At 32.6% G+C, this 18,688-nt stretch overlaps 1 protein-coding gene across 6 annotated transcripts in view; it reads left to right on the top strand.

Moving 5' to 3' along the window:
- LOC135130626 (peptidyl-prolyl cis-trans isomerase G) overlaps positions 1-18,460 on the top strand; it is a 28,325-nt gene extending 9,865 nt beyond the window's left edge. For 3 of the 6 annotated variants that reach the window (XM_064058027.1, XM_064058029.1, XM_064058028.1), the window contains 6 exons: positions 2,439-2,659; positions 3,685-3,822; positions 9,880-11,139; positions 11,193-11,273; positions 16,186-16,709; positions 17,372-18,460. In XM_064058027.1, the coding sequence (XP_063914097.1) occupies positions 2,439-2,659; positions 3,685-3,822; positions 9,880-11,139; positions 11,193-11,273; positions 16,186-16,709; positions 17,372-18,303 (3,156 nt within the window). In that variant the 3' untranslated portion in view covers positions 18,304-18,460. Of the gene's footprint in view, positions 1-2,438; positions 2,660-2,915; positions 3,058-3,181; positions 3,823-9,879; positions 11,140-11,192; positions 11,274-16,185; positions 16,710-17,371 lie in introns of those variants that run through there. The other 3 variants (XM_064058032.1, XM_064058031.1, XM_064058030.1) reach the window with 3 other exon arrangements.
- The last annotated feature ends 228 nt before the right edge of the window (positions 18,461-18,688 follow it).

Raw genomic sequence — 18,688 nt, 5'->3', positions numbered from 1 at the left:
TTTTCGATTCGATTTGTTTTTTCATTCCAGTTTTTCGATTAATCATTTTTTTTTTCGAATTTTAGTTTATCAATGTTTCAATTTTTCGTTTTAGTGTCATCAGATCTTCGATTTGAAAATTTTCTGCTTTCCACTTTTTCGATTTTGCAATTTCTCGATTCTTAGTTTTTTCCCATTTTCTTGTTATTCGAATTTCCAATTTTTCGAATCAAAAATTGGAAAAATTGCGTAATTGTAAAATTGAAAAATCAAAAATAAAAAAACGAAAAAGTATAAAATGAAAACTTTAAAAAATCTAAGAACTGTATATCAAGAACTTGAAAAAAAGAAACGAATAATTGAAAAATCGAAGTATTGAAAATTAAAGAAATCAAAATCAAATAATTGAAAAATCTAAAAATTGGCAAATCGAGAAATCAGAACCTTAAATATTGAGAATTTGAATAATCGGTTAAACGAAAAAGTAAAATTTTTCAGTTTCGCATCTTGCAAATTTATCAAGTTTTCAGTTTTTCAATTTTTCGATTTGCATTTTTTTAATTTTACAGTTATTGGATTTTCAAATTTTTCAAGTTTGTGATTTTAATTTTTCATTTCTTATTTTTAGCTTTTTGATTCGCAACTTTTCGTTTCGGTTTTTTGTTTTTTTATTTGTCCGATTTTTCATTGCTTCAATTTTTCATTTCAGTTTTTTATTTTTTCTGAATTTATATTTTTTCTTTTTTCAATGGGAAATGTTTCGATTTTTCAGCTTTGGATTTTTTAATTTCTGTTTTTTCAATTGTTTTATTCTTCCATGTTTCGTTGTCATAATTTTTCATTTTTTCAATTTAAATTTTTTCAACTTTTCGATTTGCAACTTTTTAAATTTTACTGTTATTCGATTTTCCAATTTTTCGTTTCTTCAATTTCTCAAGTTCTTGATTTTTATTTTTCATTTTCCCTATTTTTCAATTCTCATTTTCTCGATTTTATATCCTAATTTTTAATTTCTTATTTTCAGCTTTTCGATTTTTCGTTTCGGATTTTTATTTTCTTAATTTTTTTCAATTTTTCGATTTTTTTCCATTTTTCGATTATTGGATTTTAAGAGTTTTTCAGTTAGTCGATTTTTCACTTTACTTTTTTGACAATTCTACAATTTTTCGAGTTTTCAATTTTTGGATTTTGCAATTTTTCGAATCAATTGGTTTTTTCATCGTAGTTTTTCGATTTATTGATTTTTTTTGATTTTTTTTAGTTTTTCAATTTCTCTTTTTAGTGTCTTCAGTTCTTCGATTTGAAAATTTTCTTTTTTCCACTTTTTCGATTTTGCAATTTCTCGATTTTTAATTTTTTTCCTATTTTCTTGTTTTTCGAAGTTTCAATTTTTCGAATCAACAAAAGGGAAAATTGCATGATTGTAAAATTGAAAAATCAAAAATAAAAAAACGAAAAAATATAAAAAGAAAATTTTGAAAAACATAAGAACTGAATATGAAGAACTTGAAAAAAGAAACAAATAATTGAAAAATCGAAATATTGAAAATTAAAAAAATCAGAAAATAAGATAATTGAAAAATCCAACAATTGCAAAATAGAAAAATTTAAAAATTGGAAAATCGAGGAATCGAAAACTCAAATTTGAAAATTTGAATAATCGAGTAAACGAAAAATTATAAAATCTAAATAACATTGGAAAAATAAACCGAAAAATTGTGATTGAAAATGGAGAAAATGAAAGTTAAAGAATCTGGGAAATGAAAAATTCAAATCAAAAACTTGATAAATTGAGAAACTGAAAAATCAAAAAATTAAAAATTGCAAGAACGAAAAATTGCAAAATTGAAAAAACTTGATAAAACGAAAAAATCATGAAACCGAAATATTGTAAAATGGAAAAATTGAAAAAAATTAAAAAAAGCGAAAGATTGTGATATCAAAAAATTGGTCGAAGGTAAATGAACCCAAATTTTTTGAATAATTGTAAAATTTGATTTTGTCACAATTATAGTCATCATATTTAGCATATTTCAAGAGAATTTATTAGTACAAATTTTGTGTTGACGTCATCAATTTTTTGGAGGGCGATAAAAATAAATGTTGATTAACGATTTACCATGATTACGATATCCTTAAAAATCGGTCGAGTAGTTTCGGAGATGATCCGTCTAATAAAAATTCGAATCGGGGGCAGACAGACAGATGGCGGAAACGGAAGACCTATCTTTTCGTGCTCTAAGGGTCATGAAACGTCGAGAAAACATAAAAGTAGCCAGTCGTCCAACGGAGTCGATTGCAATACTTCTTTCTAAATAACTTTGAACCAAATTTCTTAAATCCTACACATTAATTGTAAATATTGAAGAAAAGAGTAGAATTTCAATAAAAAAAAAATCTTTTTGCTGCAACTAAATAAAAAAGTTGAGTGAGTATATTTTGTTTTTTTTTTTTCGCAGGCATTTTGTCCGGTGGCAAACATAATACCGGCAGTTGATAAGAAGGGCATAACGCGCAGCTACATGATGAATGACTCGGTGTGCTGCGAAGTAATCGAAAAAATTCCGGATTCGGATAAAATGGTGTGTTGCATGAAGGGCACACCAAGAAAACCGAACGAACCCGAACGTCGTCCGCCTCTCGGATTAATCAGTGCCGACGATTTCCCTCTCGTCTACAAGTAAGTGCTTCTAGGTAGAAATCCGTAGGGATAGGGGAGGACATAACATTTTTTTCAGTAGTTGTGTTTTTTGGGTACAGCATTTTCATGTTTTTACACGCATATTTAGTTTCAAACAAACAAACAAAAAAAAACCCGTCTCTTAACATACACTTTTGGTTTTGGTTGTGTGGATGGAAACTAATCAAAAGAAAGAGAAGTCTTCATTCGAAGCTAACTGAGATATTTTTCTTTTTAGAAGGTTTTATGTTTGAGTAAAACCGTAGCGTAAAAGAGATTCTCACCATTCAAAAAAATTCAAATTAAAGTATGTGTTTGTGTCACACACGATCCTAATTGCACTGTGGGTGTTTGCACAATTCCCTACGTGTTTAAAACGATGATCAGTCAGAAATCAGGTGAGACATTTTTCTTAGTCCCATACTTTTACTACAAATCGACTTTCTTGCACTCTATTAACAATTGCTGTATCCTATGGTTGAATTGATGTACGCATTGCTTATAAAGACATGTTTTCCGCAGTATCGATGAAAACCCGAAAATGCACTAAATAAAAGTTAGTAAAAAGAGTTGAGGATTAAAGAGGTTTAATTTTATGTGTGTATCCGATAAAATAAAAAGGAGAATTTTTATATTGAGTCGACAAATTTATTTGTAAAATGTTGTATTGACAACAGATGGAACTGTTTGAGTTTGAAACGAGATCATCCGGTATGTATAACTTAATTTAAGGGATTGCAAATAATACATTTTAAGGGTAGCGTGTTTGTGAGTCTGGAGCCTCAGCCGCACGAAGAATGGACGCAAAAACAACGTAAATGTTTAAAAATATACATACATACAATGTATGCAATGGCGCCTCTTTTCGTTATTTCGATATTGGAAAGTGTGCTCGATCTTTCCTGACTCACAAACAAATGTACAAACAGGTACTATGAAGATGACGTTTTGTGTGAAGACGATCCTCTTTTTAGAAGGGGGTAAGTCACGGATCGAATGAAAACGATTTTTTCTTTCAATTTCAGAAAAGCGTTGGATCACAAGAACGAAAGCTATGACTCTGTCTTAGAGAAAAGCATTGGTTTCAACAATCCGAATAACATTTCGTACCTGGCTGGAGTTTTGGGTATTAAAGACCATTGCACGGCCATGAAGGGTCTAAAGTAAGTCTTTACTCTTTGCTTTCAGCGAGAGAAATTCTTGTCTCGACAGTATAGACTTTGAGCGCTAAATCGTCTCAATTTCGATCGTAAAACTGCGAGAATTAGGAATTCTTGTACAGGGTGATCATGAAAGATCGTATGTACATCAAGTTGGTTTTGGAAAATCTCTCACTGCATTTTTAACTATTGTTTTCGAAATATCGTGCACATTGTAAATTTGTCTGATCATCCTCACTAACAAATCGATCACGTCATCTTAAAATTTTACAAAGCAAACCCTACTTTAACGTGCTGCTGTACCTGTGGTTTATTACGCCGCCCTTATTTTTTACTTTTTATATTATTATATAACTTGATGACGTTCCCTCAAAATTTTAAATCGTGTCTAAAATGTGCAAAATATGAGTCGATACTTGTGGTTTATCAATGTATTCATATTTTTTGAAAAATATGAGGCTTCGGGGACCCAAGTGTCTTGCTTAAGCTTAAGCTAAGGAAGTATACTAATCGACTTGCCACTTTTATATTTCCTCGACGTTTCATTACCTCTGGAGACGAAGAAAGTGGTCTCCCGTTTCTGTCTGTCGTCTGTATCAATTGTTATTAGACATAATCTCCGAAACTACTGGACCGATAGTTTTTAGATTTTGTATCATAAATAAATAAATAAAATTCGCAACATCAAATCTTTGATTTTTTGAAAAATCTAGATTTGATAGGTGATTTTTTGATATCACAATTTTTGGTTTTTAATTTTCTTTTATTTTTTCAATATTTTGGATTTTCAATGTTTTTCTTTTTTCAATGAGACTTTTTTCAATTTTTCGGTTTGCAGTTTTTCGATTGTTCAGTTTGGATTTTTTAATTTTCCGTTGTTTTTTTCTAAGTAGACTTTTTATTTTTCAATTTTTTTTATTCTTCCATGTTTCGTTGTCATAATTTTTCGTTTTTTCAAGTTTAATTTCTCCAATTATTCGATTTGCAATTTTTTAAATTTTACTGTTTTTCGATTTTCCAATTTTTCGTTTCTTCAATTTTTCAAGTTCTTGATTTTTATTTTTCATTTTCCCTATTTTTTAATTCTCATTTTCTGGATTTTATTTCATAATTTTTCATTTCTTATTTTCAGCTTTTCGATTTGCAATTTTTCGTTTCGGATTTTTATTTTCTTTATTTTTTCAATTTTTCATTGCTTGAATTTTTCTTTTTTCAATGAGAAATTTTTCAGTTTTTCTGTTTTCAGTTTTCCGATTTTTTGATCTCACAATGTTTTGTTTTTTCAGTTTCTTTATTTTTTCAATTTTTTTTATTCTTCCATGTTTCGTTGTCATAATTTTTCGTTTTTTCAAGTTAAATTTATTAAAATCTAGATTTGATAATGTGATTTTTTTATATAACAATTTTTGGTTTTTAATTATCTTTTATTTTTTCAATATCTTGGATTTTCAATGTTCTGAATTTATAATTTTTCTTTTTTCAATGAGACTTTAATTTTTCAATTTGCAATTTGTTAAATTTTACTGTTTTTCGATTTTCCAATTTTTCCCTACTTCAGTTTTTCAAGTTCTCGATTTTATTGTATAATTTTTCACTTTTCGATTTTCAGTTTTTCGTTTCGGATTTTTATTTTCTTAATCATTGCTTGATTTTTCGATTTGCAATTTTTCGTTTCCGTTTTTAATTTCTTTATTTTTTCAATGTTTTGGTTTTTCAATGTTCTGAATTTATAATTTTTCTTTTTTCAATGAGACTTTTTTCAATTTTTCGGTTTGCAGTTTTTCGATTGTTCAGCTTTGGATTTTTTAATCTTCCGTTTTTTTTTTTTTAATTATAGACTTTTTGATCTCACAATGTTTTGTTTTTTCAGTTTCTTTATTTTTTCAGTTTTTTTTATTCTCCCATCTTTCTATGTCATGATTTTTCGTTTTTTCAAGTTTAATTTTTCCAATTTTTCGATTTGCAATTTTTTAAATTTTACTGTTTTTCGATTTTCCAATTTTTTCCCTACTTCAGTTTTTCAAGTTCTCGATTTTATTGTATAATTTTTCATTTCTTATTTTCAGCTTTTCGATTTGCAGTTTTTCGTTTCGGATTTTTATTTTCTTTGTCATTGCTTGGTTTTTCGATTTGTAATTTGTCGTTTTGGTTTTTTATTTTCTTAATTTTTTCAATATTTCGGTTTTTCAATGTTCTGAATTTATAATTTTTGTCTTTTCAGTTTCTTTGTTTTTTTTTTTTCATTTTTTTCATTCTTCCATGTTTTGTTGTCATAATTTTTCGTTTTTTCAAGTTAAATGTTCTCGATTTGCAATTTTTTTTTCATTTTACTGTTTTTCGATTTTCCAATTTTTCGTTTCTTCAGTTTTTCAAGTTTTTGATTTTTATTTTTCATTTTCCCTATTTTTTATTCTCATTTTCTCGATTTTATTTCATAATTTTTCATTTCTTATTTTCAGCTTTTCGATTTGCAATTTTTCGTTTCGGATTTTTATTTTCTTTATTTTTTCAATTTTTCGATTTTCAATTTTTCATTGCTTCAATTTTTCGTTTTGGTTTTTTATTTTCTTTATTTCTTCAATATGACGGTTTTTCAGTGTTCTCAATTTATAATTTTTCTTTTTTCAAGGAGAATGTTTTGGTTTTCAGTTTTTCGATTTTTCAGCTTTGGATTTTTAAATTCTAGATTTTTAATTTCACAATGTTTTGTTTTTTTTTATTTTTTTTTATTCTTCCATGTTTCGTTGTCATAATTTTTCGTTTTTCCATGTTAAATGTTTTCGATTTGCATTTTTTTTTATTTTACTGTTTTTCGATTTTCCAATTTTTCGTTTCTTCAATTTTTCAAGTTCTTGATTTTTATTTTTCATTTTCCCTATTTTTCCATTCTCATTTTCTCGATTTTTCATTTCTTATTTTCAGTTTTTCGATTTGTAATTTTTCGTTTCGGATTTTTATTTTCTTTATTTTTGAATTTTTCGATTTTTCAATTTTTCATTGCTTGAATTTTTCGATTTGCAATTTTTCGTTTCGGATTTTTATTTTCTTTATTTTTTCAATATGGCGGTTTTTCAATGTTCTGAATTTATAATATTTCTTTTTTCAATGAGAAATTTTTCAGTTTTTCGGTTTTCAGTTTTCCCATTTTTTGAGCTGGCAATATTTTGTTTTTTCAGTTTCTTTCTTTTTTCAATCTCTTTTATTCTTCCATGTTTCGTTGTCATAATTTTTCGTTTTTTCAAGTTCAATTTTTCCAATTTTTCGATTTGCAATTTTTTAAATTTTACTATTTTTCGATTTTCCAATTTTTCCCTACTTCAGTTTTTCAAATTTTCGATTCTATTGTATAATTTTTCATTTCTTATTTTCAGATTTTTGATTTGCAGTTTTTCGTTTCGGATTTTTATTTTCTTTCTCATTGCTTGGTTTTTCGATTTGCAATTTGTCGTTTTGGTTTTTTATTTTCTTTATTTTTTCAATATTTTGGTTTTTCAATGTTTTGAATTTATAATTTTTCTTTTTTCAATGAGAATTTTTTGATTTTCAGTTTTTCGATTTTGCGGCTTTGGATTTTTTAATTTTTTGTTTATTTTTTATTTCACAATGTTTTGTTTTTTCAGTTTCTTTATTGTTTAATTTTTTTTATTCTTCCATGTTTCGTTGACATAATTTTTCGTTTTTTCAAGTTAAATGTTTTCGATTTGCAATTTTTTTAAATTTTACTGTTTTTCGATTTTCCAATTTTTCGTTTCTTCAATTTTTCAAGTTCTTGATTTTTATTTTTCATTTTCCCAATTTTTTAATTCTCATTTTCTCGATTTTATTTCATAATTTTTCATTTCTTATTTTCAGCTTTTCTATTTGCAGTTTTTCGTTTCGGATTTTTGTTTTCTTTTTCATTGCTTGGTTTTTCGATTTGCAATTTGTCGTTTTGGTTTTTTATTTTCTTTATTTTTTCAATATTTCGGTTTTTCAATGTTCTGAATTTATAATTTTTCTTTTTTCAATGAGAATTTTTTGGTTTTCAGTTTTTCGATTTTAGCTTTGTATTTTTTAATTTTCCGTTTTTTTAATTTTGGATTTTTTATTTCACAATGTTTTGTTTTTTCAGTTTTTTAATTTTTTTTTTTTCAGTTTTTTTTATTCTTCCATGTTTCGATGTCATAATTTTTCGTTTTTTCAGGTTAAATGTTTTCGATTTGCTTTTTTTTTTTAATTTTACTGTTTTTCGATTTTCCAATTTTTCGTTTCTTCAGTTTTTCAAGGTCTTGATTTTTATTTTTCATTATCCCAATTTTTTAATTTTCATTTTCTCGATTTTATTTCATAATTTTTCATTTCTTATTGACAGCTTTTCGATTTGCAGTTTTTCGTTTCGGATTTTTATTTTCTTTTTCATTGCTTAGTTTTTCGATTTGCAATTTGTCGTTTTGGTTTTTTATTTTCTTTATTTTTTCAACATTTCGGTTTTTCAATGTTCTGAATTTATGATTTTTCGTTTTTCAATGAGAATTTTTTGGTTTTCAGTTTTTCGATTTTTCAGCTTTGAATTTTTTTATTTTCCGTTTTTTTAATTTTACATTTTTTTATTTCACAATGTTTTGTCTTTTCAATTTCTTTTTTTTTTTTTTCATTTTTTCCCTCCATGTTTCGTTGTCATAATTTTTGTTTTTTCAAATTAAATTTATTAAAATCTAGATTTGATATGTGATTTTTTGATATCACACTTTTTGGTTTTTAATTTTCTTTATTTTTTCAATGTTTCTTCCGATGTTATGATTTTCGGTTTATTTTTAAATATTTATTAATTTTGATATCTTTCAATTTTGCAAGTTTTGGATTTACAATTATCCGATTTTTCGACTTCAGTAATATTCGATATTTCAATTTTATTTTACTATACATATTTCGATTTTTTTTTGGATTTTGCACTTTTTCATTTTTTAAGTTTCCCAATTTTTAATCTTTCAATTTTTTATTTTTGAAAAGTTTTAAGTTAAAAAATCGAAATTAAAAGTCTGAAAAAATTGGAAAACTGAAGAAACGAAAAAATGGAATATTGAAATACTTAAAAATCGAAACATTTAAAAGTCGAAAAATTGAAAACACTAATAAATGAGTTTTAAAATCCAATTCTAAAATTGAAAAAGTGAAATTCTTTTAAAATTATTATTACATATTGAAAATGAAAATTAGAAAAATCGTGATCAAAAATTGAAAACTGAAAAGGAAATCGAAAAGTTTAAGAAAATGTCCCATTGAATAAAGGAAAAATTATAAATCTAAAATATGAAATATACAAAAGTTGGAAAATCGAAAAACTAAAGAACCAAAAAATGAAAACGAAGAGTTTTTTATGGGGTAAAATTAAAGGTTCAAAAGAGATGAAAAATTGAAAAGAAAAGTGAAGAAACAAAAAATTGCAAAATTTGAGGAAAAACAAGAAAAATGAAACATTGGAATAGCGCAAAAGAAAAATTGAGAGAATTAAAATCGAAAAAACAAAAAATTATATACATCGAAATATTGAAAAATTAAAAATTGAAAACTCTAGAAACTTAAATCGAAAAATTTCAAACCGAAAAACTGAAAAGTGTTGTTTCGCTATCGTAATAAAATTTTATAAATAATATAAATAATTTTCGACCAGTTTTTTTAAAGAATGTGGACGAGTCACGGAGGCCCTTTGTGTCTAAGAAACTGCACTTTCGTATTGCTTGCGCGGTTGGAGCCAGGGAAGTTCTATAAATAATTTAAACCCAACATGATATAAAGTAGAATGTGTGAGTGTAACAGGAAATGTTCAAACTGGTGACTCCTATTCACACACTTAAAAAAGTTAGGTTATAACTGACATTTGTGCAGACGACGAGCAATCACAACGAGGCGGCAAAATTCAAAGCCAACTTGATGGACGACTTTTTACCACCGTGTATAAGGTGCGGCAATTGTATGTCTGTTTTCGTATGTTTCTGTTCTGTTGGTACACAAACAAATCGTCACGAATTTATTTCACCCCCTTCATTTATATAATTTTTAACGAGCTCCGTTTTTCTCCAGAGGGCGCTTCCCCGAAAACGAGTACGCATCGGAGCTGCGTCAAGTGCAGGCAAGCAAATGGGCATATCGTAACGTGGCCGACGGCATCGACCATTTCAAAGCCGGCAAACACGTCGAGGCATTCCAGTGCCTGAACAAAGCCTTAAACATCGACCCCAAAAACGTGGAAGGTCTGGTGGCGCGTGGCGCCCTCTACGCGAACAGCGGTAACTTCCAGAAAGCCATATCAGATTTCGAGACCGCGCTCAAACTGAACCCGAATCACGGTAACGCTCGTAAGTATATGGGCGAGACGCTGGTAGCGCTGGGACGGAGCTACGAAGAAGAAGATAAGTTCGAGGAAGCCAGGAAGTCCTACCAGAGCTGTTTGAGTCTCATACCCAATCACGAGGAAGCGCAGAACTCGTTGAAGTTCCTGAAGAACAAGGCAACGACCACGAAGAACTTGATCGAGCCGACGGAGTTGCTATTGCCGAATTTATCAACGGCTAATAAGACTTCGGACGTGAACGATGCGCTGAAGCAGTTGCTTAAGAACGAAGACGAGGAGAAGAAAGAGAAGAAGAAGAAAAAGAAGAGCAAGAAACGCAAGAATAGGAGGCATTCGAGTTCGAGCTCGAGCAGTAGTTCGTCGGGGAGTAACGAGAGTTCGAGCAGTTCGAGTTCGAGCAGCAGCGATTCGAGCTCGACCTCCGGCGATAGCGATTTCAAAAAGAGGAAGAAGCACAGATCGAGGTCGCACAGGAGAGAGAAACAAAGCTCTTTGAGTCCTCTGAGTAAACGGATGGCAATGATGGACCAATCGCAGGACACTCCTAGCAATTACACTTTCAATAAGCCGGCTGCGAGTACTTCCATGTTCGATTTTAACCTAGAACAGCCGGCGGAGGCGCAAAAGTCGGCCGATTTGAATTATGAGCAGAGGTTGAGGTTGTTCCTGCAAGAGACTAAAGGCGATTCGGATTATGAGGAAAAGGTAAGGAAATTTTTAGAGGAAAGTTCTAAATGGAAGAAAGAGAAACGAGGCGACGAAAAGAAAAAGAAACGTAAGAAGGATAGAAAGAATAAGAAAGATAGCAAAAAGAAGAAGAAGGATAAAAAGTTGAAACGGAAAGGGTTCGACTTGAGCGAATTTGAGGACCATAAGAAGTTGAGAGATGCGATTAAAAAGGAGCTGAATAAGGGCAAAAAGTCCAAGAAACATAGTGTGCCGTCTGATGAAGATGAGTACTTTTTGCACAAGTCGGGATACACTAAAAGGTGAGCTAAGACGCGTTTGAAAAGGGGAAAAATACTCAAAGCGATTGTTTCAGATTCATTGACAGCCTACCAGATTTGGAAGAGTTGGAATCTAAATTGAACGCATATTACGCAATGGAGAAAGAATCCAAGAGGTAAGTTTATTCACATTCTTATTATCTTATTATTTTTGTTTAAATTACGAATTGAATATACAAAACCAAATTTATATATTGTGGGAACCCAAACGTTCCAAACCCCCTAGACGAGTTATCACCATAGCTGAAGTTACACATGGCATTGATTAAATACATATAGATAGACCCATGCTTGGACACCAATCACGCGCATAGGTGACACAAATCACACCAACAATACATTTAATAAATCTACCACTCGATAGAGGGCGACGAAAAAAATGTGTAAAAATCTCATAGTCAGCATTTAGATAATTTACAACGTTGCCAGATGAGCCTAACACAACTTTGCCGTTATTTCTATTCGATTAGATTTTATTTCATATAAAAGTTTCTGATAAAGAAATGGGATTATTATAATGAATAAAAATAAATAAAACAAACAAATTATTACTTGTTATTTTAAATACTTGTTAGTGCTAACATTATTATAAATACGGTCCGGTAACTCAAATTTTACAGTACGAGTGAGATGTTTCAGGACGAGGCGACTGTAGGGAGCCGAGTCTTTAATTTCGAAACGAGTACTGCGAAAAGAGTTACCGGACCTATGTCGTTATGGATTTTATTTCATACTATCAACATATTTTTTTATTCGATAAAATAATTACTATTTTGAGAAAAAGTTCAAATCGAGTCACTTTTTCTGACATCGTCAGCAACCGCTGTTTGGTAAATGTTTTAATTTGTTTATTCGTGCAAATCAGCATCAAAAATGGTGCTTAAACACATAGTAACACTTTACAGGACTTGTTCTTTTTAGCTCAATTTTACCGGACTTGTCCGTTTTTTTTTTTATTTTACCGGACTCCTTCGAATCCAGTAAAACGTGAAATTTGACACAGTATGAAGTAAAATAAATGTAAATAACACATTGGAAATTTTTTCTACGATTTTATGTGCTCACTTTTGTTACTAATAATACAAAGGAAAATACTTTTAAATGCGTTTTCTCAAAACTTACTATATTTTTTTAGAAAATTTATTAGACTAGAGACGGACAGATATATACTAAAGACAGAACATATGCATTCATATATATCTTAAAAAACGGGTAACATATGCCGCATAAAGTCAAAAATCAGACATTTTCTTTCACATTTTATGATGTAAATACAATTAAGTATATCGATAACTCGCTACTGAAAATTTATTGAAATATAATTTGTGTTAAAAAAAGGTTTTTGTGGTTTTATGGTTTATTAACATAATTTACTTATTTAAATTAAATATTTTTAATACATAGCACAAGTTCTCGATATTCTTTATTTTTATTCCAAGTAATAATTGTGTTTCCTTTAGTTTTAACCAAGAAAATTTTTCGGTTATTATTAGACAGTGGATTTCTGTCGGGCTACGTCACGATATGGGTGGGGACGCGCTGCATCGCCGGGACTCAGTAGCGGGTGATAGGTAATCACTGAATTTAATTCTCACTTGATTCCATAAATACAAATAACGATTTATTAATCAAACGGCTAAGTAAATGAGAACTGGAATTAACAGCAGAGTGCAACGAAGCAGCGTTATTCTAATCTCAAATAAACGAAGTGCAGCCGGTAACTGCAATAAATTCCCATCCCTTACGAGCCGGACCGAGTTTGGCCTTGTCTAGCCCGACAGAAATCCGCTCTCTAGTTATTATCTAACATACTTTTGTACATTAAGGCGAGTCCCCACGTTTTCTCAGCGGAATTTTCGCTCTATTTTCAAAATGTAATATCTCCGTTATTAACAGATCTATAGTTTTCAAATTTTAAATATATGTTGTCCATAACTTTCTTTATATAACGCAAGGGCAATTTTGTTAAAAACAGCTTGTGATCATATTATTTTTTTAATTTTAGTGAAATTTTTGCATAACGTATTTTTAAAAATCAATATCTCAATTATTAAATAAAATTTCAGAACACGGTTTTCAACACTGTTTTCAGCTTACAAAACTCCAGAAATCATACGAGACATATCGTCGATTTTATTTTTTAGAAACGATACACAGTTAAAAAAAGCGTATATCATGGAAGTTGCTAACTTTTATTTTTACTATATCTCAGTCCCAACAAATAAAGTCAAAAATCGACCTCGTAGAATTTCTCAAGTTTTGCAAGCTGAAAACAGTGGTGACAACCCCGTTCCAAAATTTCCATAAATAACTGAAATATTGATTTTTAAAAATACGTTATGCAAAAATTTCACTAAAATTAAAAAAATAATATGATCACAAGCTGTTTTTAACAAAATTGCCCTTGCGTTATATAAAGAAAGTTATGGACAACATATATTTAAAATTTGAAAACCATAGATCTGTTAATAACGGAGATATTACATTTTGAAAATAGAGCGAAAATTCCGCTGAGAAAACGTGGGGACTGGCCTTAAGAAACTCCATTCCACGTCGCAGGACGTTACAGGACAATATTTAAATAAATAAAGAAGTCGTTTTTATGTGTTTTAAAATTCACTCTGATTTCCGAACTTTAGACTTTTTGGTGTTTCACTTCGGCACAAGAACTACTCGTATCTCAAAGAAAACAAAGAGTGGAAAAATGGAACAGCTTTAGAAACTATTCTTTTATTTGTTCTGTCTTGCAACGAGAAAAGAATATAGCGTATTGTACCTATATTTCATAGTAAAATTGTCGATCCGGTTTAAAATTCTACCCACCTAATTAGGTAATTACGTTAACAAACTAAAATTTTCATTGAAGAGACAGACTGTTCTAGGAAACTTCACTAAATCTCTTTATTTACGAGCTATTCAAAGACCGCCGGTCTCACTGATATTTCTTACCTGGCTCCTACGAATGAAGCGAAAAATGCACAGATTGGAAACATAGTAAATGGGGTAGTACCTACATATGTATGTATGCGTAATATGTCGTTAGACATTAAGTATTTTGCAAATAAAATTTATTTCATTGAAAACAGAAGCATTAAAAAACATATCTGTACAAGTTTAGTATCGATATGGCCAGTTGTTTAGAATATGCAAATATGGTTTTGTTCGTATTTACAATCATTACGAAACAGGTTATCAAATAATCTATTTTCACAAGGCTGGACTTTCAAGCGGCAGAAGAGTTAAAAACCATAAATTTTCATTGGAGAAACAAACTCTTCCAAGAAAATTTACCAAATCTTTTAGTTTACGCACTATTGGACGAGCACTCCTTAAAACGGTCAGTATACTTAATCGCATTATTGCATTTAGAAGGTTCTGGTAAATAAATGGGATTATTATAATGAACAAATAAAACAAATAAATTATTATTATTATTTGTTGTTTTAATCCATTAGACGCTTATAGGCTTATAAGCATACTTTTCTTGTAAAATCGGTAATAAATTCAGTGAAGCATCTTTGTGCCTTAATTCCTCTTAGTAAATTGGGATTTTGAATAGAGGTTGCAGGAAAATTTTGTATGGTTTTATGGTTTATTTACATAATTTTCTTATTTACAAAGAATGTTTTTAATATATAATACAAGTTCTTGATATTATTTATTTTAATTACATTTAATAAACCATAAAACCACACATCTTTTTTTAACACAAATTAGAAATTATATTTCAATAAATTTTCAGTAGCGAGTTATCGATATACTTAATTGTACTTACATCATAAAATTTATTTATTTTACTTCATACTATGTCAAGTTTGACGTTTTACTGGATTCGAACGAGTCCGGTAAAATAAAAAAAACGGACAAGTCCGATAAAATTGAGCCAAAAAGGACAAGTGTTCCATTTCCGGAAGCGGCCACTGGCCCTTTTGGGTCTCTTTTGCTTTACCTGTTATTTTAAATACAAATGTAAATTTAGTACTTCTGTAACCGTCCTGTATTAAACATCGAAACCGAACGCTGTCTATTATTTCGCACGCAACAAAACAAAGGTCCTTCGAGCAATATCAAAGTACAATTCGTTATTACATTGTCGTATCAACCAGATTACAAAAAACACTGGTAGGACGAGCCGAGTTGCACAAATATTGGTCCATCGAGTCGGATTATACAAAACAATAAGTCCTGTAACGTGTTATACTATGTGTTTACACATATGATGCTGACTTGCACGAATAAACAAATTAAAACATTTGCCAAACAGCGGTTGCTAACGATGTCACAAAAAGTGACTCGATTTGAACTTTTTCTCAAAATAGTAATAATTTTATCGAATAAAAAAATATGTTGACAGTATGAAATAAAATCCATAACGACAAACGTCCGGTAACTCTTTTCGGAGTACTCGTTTCGAAATTAAAGACTCGGCTACCGACTCGTCCTGAAACATCCCACTCGTACTGTAAAATTTGAGCTATTTAGAATAACTTTAATAACTATTTATGTTTTCATCAACACTAACAAGTATTTAAAATAACAAGTAATAATTTGTTTGTATTGTTTATTCATTATAATAATTCCATTTATTTACCAGAAACTTTTAAACGAAATAAAATCTAATCGAATAGAAATAACGGCAAAGTTGTGTTAGACTCATCTGGCAACGTTGTAAATTATCTAAATCCTGACTATGAGATTTTTACACATTTTTTTCGTCGCCCTCTATCGAGTGGTAGATTTATTAAATGTATTGTTGGTGTGATTTGTGTTACCTATGCGCGTGATTGGTGTCCAAGCTTTTCGCCGGCGTTGGCCTGTTCGCTCCAAACAATAGCATGGGTCTATCTATATGTATTTAATCAATGCACATGGTTACCCATGTTTGGTATTGTTTTTTTTTCTCTCGGCGCGAAATTTTAATTCGAACTGGGACACCACAATATCGATAAATTTTGAAGGGATCAGTGTTTTGGCGTTTTTTTTTACCCGACGACTGAATTAAAATTAATATGAATGCATTCACTCCAGAAGTGAACTGAGCGAGAGCCCCAAGCGCGGCCTCCTCGACTCCCCGTCGCCCACTCGCGAGCAGAAGGCCCGCCAGGCCGTGGCCGAGGCCGCCGCCTCCGCCGGCAGCTCGTCCAAGTGGAAGATGCAGATCACCGGGCAACCGCCGCCGCCGAGTAGCGGTTCGCGTTTCAAGAAGAAACCCGAGCGCGAAGAGTGGAAGGAAGAGCAGCAGATGATCGACAAGCGGGCTATGATGAGCGGCAAGAACGGCAACTTCGAAGAGTCGCCGAGGAAAGGAGGGCAACCGCCCGTGCCGTCCCCCGAGAAGAACATGAGCGTGCGCAAGGCGATGGCGATGAAAGAACCGCCACCGAAAAGACCCGAGTCGCCGAAGAAGCCAAAACTCCTGCCGCCAGTCAAGCCCATGATCAATCCGCTGGTCAATCCGGGACAGGTGGTGCTCGACAAGTTCGGCAATTTCCGCTTGATGACGCCGCCGGAATTGAAGAAGGGAAGGGACGACATGCCGCCGTTGCCACCAGGTGCTCCTCCTAAAGGACCTGCCGCAGGTAGAGCTCAGTCTTTTCGATGGCTAACGATTTTTACGGTTACGATTACGACGACTAGAGCTTGGTTTAGTTGTTTTGGTTCAGTTCAGTTTTGTAGGCATGTGGCATGGTTAGGTTTGTCATCGCAACCGGCTGAGCTTTGCGCCATGTTCTTAGTTTTATTTATTTATTTATTTTGTTGCTACCGTTATTGGGTAAATCTACAAATTTTTGAATATTTGGTGACGGATGTGTTTTGTTGGATGTAGTAGATGGTTATGCGTCTGAAATGATTGTGTAGCGGTAGCCGTAGGATGTTTGCGGTCTGACTGTAGTGTCGTGAGTAAGAGGAAGTTCTGTTAACTTAAATTTTGCAAACGCATAGCGCGCTAAATCGAATTTTGGTGGTCAGGGGTGGAATTTTGTTTCTGTAACGATAAAATATCGGTACCGATAAAATGTGGTCGTCTTTTTCTTTCGCATTTGAAAGTTATATTGTCGTCCTTGTCATTTATCGCTTCGTATCGTATCGATAGAAACAAAATCCCACCTCAGGTGTTCCAAGAAAAGTAGTATAAATATGTCATTAGCACTGAAGGTAGTCAGGCTCATTATCGCAACTGAAACAGTGTGTTAAAACGCCTCGTTTTGTTTAGGTCGGCGTCCGCCGGAGCCCCCGGGCCGCCCCCGCTCCGACAGTCGTTCGCCGAAGCGCCACAGCCGCTCCCGCTCCCACGGCAAATACAGCCGGTCGCGCTCCTCGAGCGCGTCCCGTTCCCGTTCACGTAGCTATCGAAGCCGTTCCCGCTCATATTACAGTCGTTCCAGGTCCCGCTCCGGCTCGTACTACTCTCGTAGCCGCTCCAGGTCCCGGAGTTACTCCGGCGACAGACGCCGCTATCGGCGCGGCGGTTTCCGGGGCCGCTACAACGACCGAGGCACTTACTACAAGCCCCGCTTCCAGAACCCGCGCAACAGCATCCGCGGCGGCAGAGGCGGCGGTGGCAGCGGAGGCGGCAGCTACTACAACCGGGACGCCAGGTATAACGATAGGGACTACCGAGGGCGAGGCAGGCCGTATAATAACTATAACAACAGAGGGGGCCGACGGCCGAGAGGCAGGTACCAGAGAGGCGGGTACCGGGAGTACAGAGACCGAAGAGAGTACAGGAGTAGGTCGAGGGATCGAAGTAGGTCTATAAGCGGGAGCAGGGAGAGGGACTCTGACGAGGCGATAAAGAAGCAGAGCGTGGAACAGAAGGATAAAGTTAACAAGTACGCGGAAGGGGGAGAGGGAGAGGTTAGGCACGAAGGGCCGCTGAGCGAGGGGGAAGACAGGGACGATTACACGAGTAACGATAAGTTCGTGAACAGAGAGGCGTTCGGGGGGAAGTGGGCAGATAAGGAGGATGGGGGACAGGAGAACGCGGGAGAAGGAGAAGGTGGCAGCGGGAGCAAGGTGGATAAGGCGAACATTCCGTCGGAGAGTAATATCGAAGAGATGGATAAGTTCTTGAGTAAGGTGAAGAAGGACAAGAAAGAAGAGATGCTGGAGAGGAATAAGGATTTGTTGAAGAATAAAGCGTAAATTTTTTGATGTGTGTAATATAGGATTTTAATGTTTCTTAGAGCGGTTATTTTTTTTTCTTTTCTATTTTATTTGCAATAGAGTTTTGTTCAACTTTGAATATGTGTTTTCATTGTAATTACTGAATTAATTAATTCAATAAAGTAAGTGTAGGAACTTCGGGGAGTTTTTCGTTGGGGGGGGGGGGGGGGGGGTGCGTGAGCGTGTCGGGATTGATGGGAGATTGCAAATTCGGTTCGATTGTGGGAGGAAATGATGTGTATGTAGCATATTGATATTGTACGATAATAGTGTGGTGGATTTACGGTCGTTGCGGCGGGTTCCTTCCGCTACAAAGGGGGAGGTTTTATAGAATGGTGAGGAAAACCAACGCATTCAATACTGA

Source organism: Zophobas morio, unplaced genomic scaffold, assembly GCF_036711695.1.
Source record: "Zophobas morio isolate AGI-343-1 ecotype UQ-CSIRO unplaced genomic scaffold, CSIRO_AGI_Zmor_V1 ptg000017l, whole genome shotgun sequence".
Lineage (NCBI taxonomy): Eukaryota > Metazoa > Arthropoda > Insecta > Coleoptera > Tenebrionidae > Zophobas > Zophobas morio.
This window is presented reverse-complemented; position numbering and strand designations above follow the sequence as displayed.